Consider the following 12,348-nt stretch of genomic DNA (forward strand, 5'->3'; position numbering starts at 1 on the left):
GGGGGCGTATAGTTGTTTCCTTTTGTTTAATTGCCCTTCAAAGTGCAAACACACACTGACAGCATCCAAAAATTCTGGTTCCGGGACCCTAAGGTTCATAAAACAGATTCAGGTATAAAATTTTCACCCATTAATATTATCACCATAATATGAAGCTCTGAATTTTCTGTGAACAATGGTGGATGCGCGCATCTTTCGTCTAAAGAATGAGAGCTTCAGCTCCAAACCACAAAATATCAGTAAACACCATAAAAATAGAAGATTGTAAAAGATCACATTAGTAACCATAATTTGATGATGCAGTGCAGGTAACTGAAACTATTTACATAATCAGTAGTTCTTTAAAGCCCATGTGCATTGCGCCATGTCTTAACATAGTTTCATTGCCAGTTTCATTGCCATAACGAGCATTAGTTCAATTTAGAAAATATGTACAAAACCACCAAGCTGAAAGAAATAATGCATGGTGAACAATGGGATTTCTAAATGAGATCAGAAACTCTAGGCCTCCCGTCTTCTGCACCATTGCTAAGTTGAGAAATCCTTGAAAGTTGTTGCAATGTTGTGTGCTTAGAAAAAGCCGAATTTTGCATGGAGCTTTGCAGGAGAACGCTTCAATGCCTTAACACTCAATGGGCTGTTCTTGCTCTGTTGATCAAAAGCAAAAGATATGATCAGCTCTACAACTTCAAAAACACAAGACAGTTACAAGACGACTGTAAATACTGAAGTAGTGGGCTTACCGCATTGCAAGTACCCTTCTTGAGGTTGCAGATGGGATAGTCATGAGGGCAGCAGCTGGAGTGGTCAGCACAGCAGACAGCAGACTCCAATGGGCAACAACCCCAGGCAAAGCAATAAGAACCATATTCATAGACACAGCAGCAGGTGGTTGCAGAAGGGCACGAGTAGTATGAATCACATGTTGAAGTGGGTGCAGGGGGAGGAGATGGAGGAGTAGGACCTGGGTTTGGGGGGTTCTTGCTGGTCTTGATCGGGTATGAAGGCTCCACAGCAATACCACATTTACCAGCTTTCTTGCCTGCCACATTCCTCTCCATCTTGATGTATCCATTCTCTCCCCAATCACCGCCCCATGAGTTTCTCACAATCCAGTAGTCCTTCCCGTCCTCAGAGGTGCCATAGCCAACTGCTGCAACACCATGATCCAGATCTTCTCCACATCTTCCAGTAAAAACACCCTGCATATATAATATATATATACATAGATCATTCATTTATTCAGTTCCTGTTAATATCTTAGGAAGAAGAAACCCAGATCACAAACTTACTTCAAGAAGAAGAATTAGGATAACAAGAAAATACATACCGATTGATAGAACTGGAAGGCGCTGCCACCAGCGTCAATGGCAACACTAACAGGTTGATGTGCAACTGCCTTCATCAATGCCTTTTCATCATTTTCAGGAACATCTTCATATGAATCAATTGTAACAACCTTGGCATTCTTCTGCAATAAGTAAAAAGATGGCGGGAGTGGGTCAAAATGTGTTAAGACAATCTTGTAACCAATACCATATGCAAGTTGTGTAAGGATCCATGGTACAAACCCTGAACTGATCACAAGTCCCGTCCATTGCTGTGTAAGGATAGTCTTTATCAGTATCAATGCCACCGTTGTTGATGATGAACTCGAATGCATAGTCCATAAGTCCACCATCACATCCAGAGTCATAACTTCTATCACAATCTACAAGCTCTTGCTCGGACAATGTAATCAGATTGCCAGTGACAATCTGGTTTATTCCTTCCACGGCAGCAATCGTGGAGAATGCCCAACAGCTCCCTTTATTTCAGAAAACCAAGTAACAAACTTAAGTACCCAATACTATTAACTTATGGCTCTATCAAAACCAAATTGAACCTTTTTCTGTTTTGCTAGGAGTTAGTAAGCTGATGAAATCAAATGTCTAATCAAAACAGTAGATTCTTAGCAATTATAGATGCAATTATTAAACAACCTTTTTCTGCTTCTCACAATTCTAAGTGAAAAGTGCAATCTCTCCCTATCTATAATAGTAGCATCCACCAGAGTAATGTGTGGTATGCTACGGTATGGGTCTAATCCAAACCTCTATCAAGGCCTAAGGGAAACACTCGACCATCTCATATCGCCTTCCAAACATCAGATTGTAATAGCAAATACGAACTTTCTCAATATGCTAATTATATAATTACATTTTTGGTTCAATCTGATTCTAGATTAACATACAACCATCAACACTCACTCATAACTAATTAGTTCATGAATGAAACACTTATAACTAAATCAAGCACCTACAAATCCACAAGTCAAATATGCTCATACAAACAACTCCTACTACATGCTTTGAATACTTGTTACAACTAGTGGTGTCAGAAACAGATCTGACCGCTGGGTCAACCTGATTCTGACCTGACTTGAACCTGGTTCGACCTGTGAGGGTCAGTCCCCAGACCTGATCGAAACCTGACCTGGTATTATCCAGACCTGACTGGCACCTGACAAGATTATATCCTGACCTGTTCAGACAGACCTGCTTTCAAACCCGAACCCGACCGTAATCAACAAGATATTATTAAAATTCAATTATTTTTTTATATCTACAAAATCATTTAAATATGTTAATTTATAAATTTGCCTACATTTAATAATTAATTAAATAAAAAATTAAATTACATTTAATTTGACTATTTGAGGGTTACACTTTCAATATCATATATTGGTTTATATTTTTATTTTCATTTATTTTTGAATTATTTATGTACATTACTCTCTTGTTTTAATTTGACATTTAAAATAAATGACAATAGCTAAGCAAACCGACAACATTACTTAATATCTGGAGAATGGTGGGAGCAATATGGGCATTCTAACACCAGTATTGCAAAAAGTAGCCATAAGAATCTTAAGCTAAGTTTGCAATTCTTCAGCATTCGAGAAACAATGGAATACATTACATTAAATACATTCTGAGAAGAGGAATGAAGTTGACAAAGAATCAGGAACATCTCCCATGCTTCAAATTCAACAGCAACCATTAACAAAAAATTACTCACAAAAAAAAAAATTGATGTCTCTATTATACCAAATTGATTCATCATAAAACTACAACAATCTGAATCAAGTGAATGTAGTTAAAAGTAAGGAACAAAAAAATGTTCATAAATTGAAATAAATTAAGAATATATAAACTAATTCATCAAAGAGAAACATGACTGAAATGAGTAATTACAAAAATAATTCAAGGAAAAATTCACAGCATTATACATTTGATGGATCTAACAAAAACAACTACAAAAATAAAAACCGAAAATCATTCAAGAATTATAATGAAATTAGAGAACTTGACAGGAGCTTCGACTTCGGAAAATCGTAGCTTAACGACGGCGAGGACGAGAGGGTGTTGGTGCTACTGACGACAACGAACTACGAACGAAGATCGAGGACCGACGACAACGAACGACGACGACGAGCGAAGAGCGTCGATTCAGCGAGGATCATGAGAGAGATGAGAGAGAAAGAGCATCGAAAAAGGGAGGAAGGGTGGTGCCGTGGTGGTGGCGTCCGAATTCCGGCAAGGACAGAGAAAGGAAGGAAGAAGCAGCGACTTTTTTTTTTTTTTTTGAGGAGATGAAAGAGCAGCGGCTGAACATAGAGAAATAGGATTTTTAGGTTTGGAGGAGAGATGGGAGAAGGTAATTGGGTAGGAGACGATCTAACGGTTCATTTTGTTTCATGACATGTATCCAACGGTTAATATTCATGATCCGTGTGCTTTGTGTTATTTTCTTGAGTGCCCTTGATTATGATGATCTAACGGTTTAGATTTTGCCCATTAGATGATTTTGGATTTTGCCTTAAGAAAACAAATAATCCTACTAAATTATTATTTATAACAACTAATCTAACGGTTGTGATTTTATTATTATTATTATTATTATTGTTATTGTTATTGTTATTGTTATTGTTATTGTTATTGTTATTGTTATTGTTATTGTTATTGTTATTGTTATTGTTATTGTTATTGTTATTGTTATTGTTATTGTTATTATTATTGTTATTGTTATTGTTATTATTATTATTATCATGTGATTTTATTATTATTATTTCAAATCGTAATGCGTACCATAATCGAGTCATTTATATTTTATATAAATCTAGTAATTGATCGTATATTTGTTGTTAATATATAATTCTCATTATGTTATCGGTAGTTATAATATTAGAGCATATTAAGAGTCGATGCTCCTCATACTCGTTAATAATCAAATAATCAATCACGTTCGCTATAATGGTTCCAATATTATAATCGTCCTAATACATTTAAGCCTACTGATAAATAGTTTCTTTATAGTCACATATATATACAAAGTTAAGAGAATACCATAAATACTATATTTAGTAACTAGTAAGTACTTTTTAGCAATTAACTTATTGATGTTACTTTTAATAAGTTATAGTTAGCTTTTATATGGGGTAATGATATAGGGATATAATTTACTATTATTAGTATTGTGCAACATATGAACCCGCGTTATAATCACGTAGGCGGTAGACCTCGTATAGTCATATGAACCGTCGTTGTAAATCTATGAATGTATGATTATCATTTGTTATACTATTTATTGTTATTGTTATTGTTATTGTTATTGTTATTGTTATTGTTATTGCTATTATTCCTCTTCGTATTTGTATTACTATAATAATAAATCCTTTATATGAAATTTGGAACTGATCTTGTACTCGTTATTATTGTCGTTGGTTATGAATTATGATATATAATATTAAAACATATGAAGAGTCGTCTCTAGTCCTTTACTCATTAGGGTGGTTTTACGCAGTTGATTAGTCGAAATAAGAGTTGACTAAGATAGAGAATATACTAACATCACGATAATCAATATAGTGTTTTTATTGGTTTTTCGTTATTATCCACATATTAATCGCATACACACATATGTATATATATGTTGATCTTAATACTTTTATTAATACGATTCATTTACATATATATACAAAGTTAAGAGAATACCACAAATATTATACTAGTATTAAACTATAGTATAACATAAAACAAAATTAACTTAAATAATATTATAGCTTATAAAGACAAGGGAGTGTTATTGTTGTTAATCTTATACTAGTATTAAACTATATTTTACTTGTTTAATAAGTTATGATTAACTATTTTACTTAACTTATGGTTGTTACTTGTTACATGTTCTTATGATTAACTATTATCATTTTCATTTGATGTTTATTTGTAGTATTGTTCTCATTACCATCATAGCTATTTACAAACTTATATATCAATCATAATGCTTATAATAATAAATCATTTATATAAAGTTTGGAATTGATCATATACTCGTTATTATTGTCGTTGGTTATAATATATAATATTAAAACATATGAATAGTCGTTCTACTCCTTTACTCATTATAGTCGTTTTACGCAGTTGATAAATAAGAGTTGACTAAAAGACTACATTAAACATCACGGTAATCAATATAGTGTTTTTATTGATTTTTCGTTGTCATCCTTATATTTATCGCACACACACATATGTATATATATATATATATATATTATATATATATCGATCTTAATACTTTTATTAATATGATTCATTAACAAAATCAAGATGACCCGATCAGGAGTTACCCGAAGTTGAATTGGCGTTCAACAGCGAATGGACTCGATGTTTCACAATGATCGAACTAAGATGAGTAAGATCATTACTAATTCAACCGAGTACATTTCACTTAACTCAACCGCACATGGAACCTAAATACGATCTTCGCAAACCCGGCTAAAAAAATGTCAAAGGGCAATTATACCGAGAATGGATCGACTTGTAAACGGAACGTTCAGACCTGTTCGGCACCCGGGAATCCAATGATTCAAATGTGTTCGACCCAGTTGAACAAAACCTGACCAGTCATGACCTTGGGCACTGACAATCAGAATCCTGACCTGTCCGGGTATGACCTGGTTCGCCGTGGGTATACCCAGAACCTGTTTACTAACCTGTTTTGACACCACTAGTTACAACCATATCCTAAACGCCAACTAGCCACACACAAAAAAGGCATAGGCATCAGGCATGAAGTCACACTCAAATTTAACAGGTATAGATACTTGAGACCAATATGCAAAAATAGTGGGGCATCTAATTCTAATCCTGGCCCACATAAGCGCCAAAAGTTAAAAAAAATCCAATTACAAAAAAATCAAGGTAGGGCCACCATCAAAGCACAATTCAAGTTTAGATAATCAATATTTGGCCACCAGACCCACCACCACTCAAAAAAGTATCATCGTCATCAAAAAATTTAACAGCTAAAAAAAAGTTCTATAGCACACAACAATAATAACCCATTCCTGTTTTTAAATCCATGATTCAATAATTTAGGCTCATTCGGCATTACTATCAGTTTTCAATAGTTGGTTAAATATAAAAGTCACATAATATAAGAAATATAATAATCTTCAAATTAGTCATATTTACGATAAATATTTTAATTCTGAAAGCTGACAACAGATAACTGGAAACTATTTAACCTTGTTTCCATATTTTTGTTTTTCAAAACGAAAACTCAAAACGGGAAACAAAAACAATAACGAACGAGTCCTTAGATTTTAACTAAGTTGACGATTTTTGCAGAATAGGATACTTAAAATACAAAAAATATCCCAGGAAATCAAGATATTTTTTAAAGCATGAAAGGAACTACCTTCTTAACTAAGCAATTTAGAAAAATTCTCTACCTTTAATTAAACTTTCAACATTAAATTAAAAGATATCTCTTGTTGACTTTTAACTACTTTCCTAATAATTCACATTTCTAATCTACAAGTTATCCCAAACAAGTATACCTCTCAGTACCCCTTCAAAAAAAAAAAAAAAAAGTATACCTCTCAGTACTGAAAGATCCACATGATCTACATAAATCTAATTCAATGAAAGGTAAACGAACACATCTTCACCTTTTTATTAGGTGAACCCACACAAGATTCCACCCAACAGAACATGGCCACTTGCTCATAAACAAACAAATAACAGTCCAATCCCTCTTCTTTCGATGAAATTTCAAACTACCACAAAACAACAAGTTCCAAAACTTCTCTAATAATAACCCTAAATCAAACCACACAAAATTACAAATATTACTCCCTCCTTTCCGTTCGATAAGTTCATTACATAAAACTTAAATATTGACGGATTTTGTTATAATTTTGAATAGCGACAAGATTCCAAATAAAAAAACAAGTCGATAACTTTGTAAACTTGACCACAATGGATAATAATATAATTGCGTGGAATCTTGTTATTCGTGAATCGAATATTAGCAAAAAGCAAATGAAATGAGTAAAATTTTGTTACTCAATTAAATTCACACTATTAATTAAATTTTGTTACTCAATTAAATTAACCCTAATAAAGTAGAAGAAAGGAAAGTGAAATTACCACATTGGCCTTGATCCTTGATATGTGAAACAGCACCTTTCTCTCTCCAATCAACGGACTTGGGCAACTGATCGCCTTCCCTAAACAAATAACGATCACTTTTAACCTTCATCTTCAACAATGAATCCTTCTTTTTCCTCCCAAAATACTTCGATCGAAACTCATCATTAGTCAAATCAGCGAACTTATTAAGCCCTAATTTAAAACTCTGTTGATCATCGGAATTATGTTGATCGATGAACTTCAAATTATCTTTAAAGATCTGAAATCTCTTCTCTTTTTCACCTAAAGCGTTGTAGTTTTTCCTGTGCTTAACTAGCCATGATTCGTATAAGTTCATCACCTCGTCTTCAGACCGCGAAGACGAGACGATGTTGGTGTGATGGTCTTGATCGTAGCTTATGATCGACATGTCAATGGCGAAAGAGAGGGTTAGGAGAGAGAGAAGTATGAGGAGAGAGAAAGTTAGGGAGGGTTTTGAGAAGGAAGCCATTGATGCCATTTTTGTGGGAGAAGAAAGGGTGAGTTTTGTGAAGGGAAAAGAAAGGAATGGGGAGAGTTTATATAGAAAATGAGGAGGTTTGGTTGAGTGTGGGAGGACAACTACTAATGAAAGTGCTGCCAAAAAAAAAAAAAAAAAAAACTACTAATGAAAAGTAGACAATTGTGAGGTGATAAAAGATAAAATATAGTATGGGGTTTAATTAAATTTAAATTAAAGTATGGTGGTTTTATGTTTTTTTTTTTTTTTTTTGGGAGAAGACTTATGAGTTATGAATCTTGGTTGTGCTTTGGGAGATTAAATTATTAGTATTTAGTAGTAGTATTTGTCTTTTGGTGCAAAGATTGAATTATATTGTGATGACAAGGCAATGTGTCATTGGAAAAATATGTTTGATTATTATGGTAGTACCTTTTCTTTTTTGAAGGTTAATTATTATGTTACCTAGGTTAATTTGCGGGAAAAAAAAAAAGGAAAGTCCTTATTTAATTTCCTTCCGAAAATTGAATAGGCGACGACTTTTTTAATTATTATATGATGTTTTGTGAAATAATGGAAAAATTACGGGAATGTTTGGTACATATAGTAGTATGAGTTTGGAATCAGGAATGAAACCAATGTGGTATAGGTTTGGAATTTGAAATCTAATACCAGGTGTTTGGTTTTATTTGAGAATGAATTTTCCTCTTCTATTTGATACCTTGAGGTATTGGTATGAGTCATACCCACCTATTCTCTTGGGTTTCTGAGCCCCATACCTTAGAGGTTTGAGGTATTGGTTTAAATCTTTTAATATGGTAAACGAACACTAGGTATGAGTTTTACTCATTCTAACCACATAACTCATACCAGAATCATATGAACCAAACGCTCCCTAAAGAATTTGGGAGAGTAGCGGAAGGATTGCAAACTTTTTTCAAAGTAGATTGATTTGAAAATATTGTATACTTTTTCAAATTTATATGAAGTCATAAAAAGTTAAGGTGGTATTTTTTCACCTTTATTTTTCTTGAATATATATATAATATATTTATTGAAATTAAACTGAATTTATTGAAGTATGTTGAGGCATTTGGCATGAGGGTAACAATTACGAGAATAATAAGGTGGAACAAAGAAAGGAAATTGATAGATGAGATAAGATAAAAAGAAGTCTTTTCCTTTGTTTGATATATATGAGTTCAAAATAAAATCGTCGTATGTGGCAAATTAACCAAAATACCTTTATTAATGCTTTCCTCTTTCTTTTCATTAACCGTAAAATTGTATTATTGATTCTTTAATTTCTTATCCCCCCTATACCATCCCCCCTATACCATCCCCATTTACAGATAAAGGGATGTTTATCCCTATCCTTATACCATATATAATTCTTGTTCCCCATAATAAAAACAACATTAAGGAGTGCGTTTGGTTCGTTAAGGGAAAAGGAAAATAGTTTAAGAAATGTGAAGAAAGAGAATAGAAAGTTGAACCCTTATATTTACTAGGTTGTTCGTTTCAAAATATCTAAGAGAATCCTAATATATATCTCGCCACCACCCCTTACAACCATCATCGCAACACTTCCTCTTCAATTCAATCCGCCACCTCCCCCTCTCCCACCGCCACCGCCCCCCTTCTCTTCCTTTGCCGCCGACACTATTATCTTTTTTAGATCTAAAGTTTCCATGGATGGGATTTCTTAGCGGTTGGGTTGGTTTCCAGGAATGGGGGTCTGGTTTCGGTGGGTATAATAGGTTTCATGGAAGCGAGTTCAAATTTAATTTCAGTTTCGTAGTGGGGTTTCCGTGGGTGGGGGTAGAGCTAGCAAAAATCGACCCAACTCACCAACCCAACTCGGACGCAACCTAATAATAATGGTTGGGTTTGGGTCAATGCAAAATTCTCAATTTACTTAATCAAATAGGACGATCCAACACAACCCGTTTGATTAAATGGGTCGCATCAGTTTGACATTTTCAAGCTGAAGTTAACCTATCTAGCCTGTTTATTCAGAAGAGTCGGGTTTGGGTTGGTTTGACCTACTAACCCGTTTGTTTTTCCATCAAAAAAACTAAAATTTCAAGTTAACTGAACAATAAAAATAGTTGAATTGTATTTGTCTTTCTTATTAAGTACAATTCTTTTGTACTTTAAAATTCTTAAAATGTGAGGTACTTAATTAATTACTAAATCATGTCACAATTAATATAAATTGGAAAATGCTCTCTTGGTAGATTTGAGGTCGACCCATTTACTATCAAGTTGGGTTACGCTGAAAATCTTAGCCAATTTAACTAAACATTGGGTAGAGAATCTTAAACTGTTGAAATAAATGGGTCAATCGGAACCCAACCCAAGTTAGCCTTGGGTGGGGGAAGGATTGGGTTTTCGTGGGAGTGGAAAGGCGGTGATTTGGTGGCTGGTGACGGTGGTGGATAGGTGTCGATGAAGGTGGCAATGGTGGAGTGGTGTTGGTGAGGATGGCAGTGGTGTTGGTGAGGATGGCAGTGGTGTTGGCGAGGTGGCGATGGTCAGTGAGTGTACAAGTGGTGTATTGGTGGTTTCAAATACCTTTGGGTGTGGGTAATTAAAGTTGAGGAGTTTGAGAGTAAAGAAAATGATAATTTGACGTTACAAACAACAACAAAGGGAATCAACCCCATTGATAATCCTCTTACCCTTTCCTAAATACCTCATAGCAAACGTCCCCTTATTATATTATCAATCCCTTATCCCTATTCATCTTCTTGTATCACTCAAAACAAAACTCCATGCCTGTAGTTTACGAGGTGTTATAACTTACAAAAAATTATCAAGACTTATTAAACTTAAAACTTACTGTTTGAAGGTGAAGCGAGTTGCGAACACACCCCAAATCAGTAATTGATTGATTGAGTAAATATCTGCAAAGGTATGTAGTATTTTTTTTAAAAGGGCCTTCTTATTATTATCCTAAGTGTCAAGAAAAACAAGATAGTTTGAAGAAAAACTAATATTAGTGGTTAAAGTATGCAACAATTGCTTTTATTAGCGTTAGAAAATTTTGAAAGAAAATAGTTCATAAGACACACTTTTTTTTTAGAAATTATCTTTATGATAACCTATTTGTTACAAAGAAGTATTGCTTGGTAGGATCTTGTAAATTGATCAATTTTTCAGACGTTGACTATCACGTGCTAAGCATGTAACCTATTTATCTTCATGGCGGTTCCTTTTTCCTCTCATTATCAACATGTATATTAATATATGTGATTTCAGTTAAAATTTGATAACTTGGTTAGTGAAATCCAAGAACAATTTTTTTAAAAATAGAATTGGATAGAAAAAGAGCTTGTGTAATAATCTACCAACATCGAAAAGATAAAAGATAGTTTATTTATTATAATTGTTCAAGTATCTGCAAGACTATGCTATTCTAGTACATTATTCCAATTTTTTTTGCTTATATCCAACTCACTTTATTCTAATAATCTATATTTCATCAGTACAACAATATTTGCCAGGCCTATATCATTGCCAAATCCCTTTTTTTTCCTAAATTAGATCATGGGACATTTACAAATCAGATAAATTCATGCCTTCATGGGTAGAAAGCAAGTAAAGACATATAATTGTGACCCAACAAGTGACCAAGTGGATGCAATATAATTTGACTATATGTGTTTCAAAGATAAGATAGTAACATGGAGTAGTATCTCTGTATCTGTATAGATCAAATCCAATGAGGTAACTCATTTAATCCACAGCCAACGCCCCCAACACATGACTTCTGTGGATCGGTTGCTATGTATGTGTTCCTAAAAAGACCACAAATGCACATAAACGTGCAAACAAAAGATAACTTCACCCTCATCTCAAATCTGAACAACCAAGTTTCTTCCCGTATCTACCCACCTCTTATCTGGCCTTTTTGTCACCTTTCAATTCCACAAATTCTCGTTCTTCCGTAATGAATCTATGTTAGATGGAGTATAATTTGTCATCAAACAAAATGAGAAAGTAAAAGAAAGGAATCAATGTAGGACCATCTCATACTTTCTCATTGAAGATTTTTTTTTTTTTGGTTATAGAGATGTTTTATAAATGACTTTTGGATGACCTTCGTAACTCGTATTGTATTTTGGATTTTTTAATTATAATAATACAAACTTTTGCTCGTTCTCTCGCAATAATATAAATTTTTATTATTTTTTAATAATACAAACTTTACATCAAAATTGCTCCAGTAGGTCAAGTTGATTTGTAATCGGTAAAACTAGTCAAAAGAAATTACAAAATGACCTTTCTTCTTTCTCCCTCCTCCCCCAACCCCCACCCACCTGAACCACCTCAGCTTGTTATATCCTACAACAAGTTAACAATCGGTATTTTCCTACTGGAGGAATT

The 12,348-nt window shown here is 33.8% G+C and overlaps 1 protein-coding gene across 1 annotated transcript; it reads right to left on the bottom strand.

The window, feature by feature from the left end:
* Positions 1 to 234: 234 nt before the first annotated feature.
* On the bottom strand, positions 235 to 8,058 carry LOC104904978 (cysteine proteinase mucunain). The gene is made up of 5 exons (XM_010693416.4): positions 7,476 to 8,058; positions 1,572 to 1,807; positions 1,331 to 1,471; positions 744 to 1,202; positions 235 to 648 (listed from the first exon to the last, which is right to left on the bottom strand). Exons 1-5 carry the CDS (start codon positions 7,975 to 7,977, stop codon positions 571 to 573), a joined length of 1,416 nt encoding a protein of 471 aa, XP_010691718.1. The 5' UTR covers positions 7,978 to 8,058; the 3' UTR covers positions 235 to 570.
* Between the last annotated feature and the right edge of the window lie 4,290 nt (positions 8,059 to 12,348).

Source organism: Beta vulgaris, chromosome 9 (genome assembly GCF_026745355.1).
Source record: "Beta vulgaris subsp. vulgaris cultivar EL10 chromosome 9, EL10.2, whole genome shotgun sequence".
In the NCBI taxonomy this organism is placed as follows: domain Eukaryota; kingdom Viridiplantae; phylum Streptophyta; class Magnoliopsida; order Caryophyllales; family Amaranthaceae; genus Beta; species Beta vulgaris.

What these genes read in the sequence shown, in the direction of transcription:
- LOC104904978 (XM_010693416.4), bottom strand. Translation starts at nt 7,977, where the DNA reads ATGGCATCAATGGCTTCCTTCTCAAAACCCTCCCTAACTTTCTCTCTC. An exon ending in CAAGGATCAAGGCCAATGTG is followed by an intron (nt 1,808 to 7,475) that starts GTAATTTCACTT and finishes TCTGAAATAAAG; the next exon opens with GGAGCTGTTGGGCATTCTCC. An exon ending in CCTTCCAGTTCTATCAATCG is followed by an intron (nt 1,203 to 1,330) that starts GTATGTATTTTC and finishes TTATATATGCAG; the next exon opens with GGTGTTTTTACTGGAAGATG.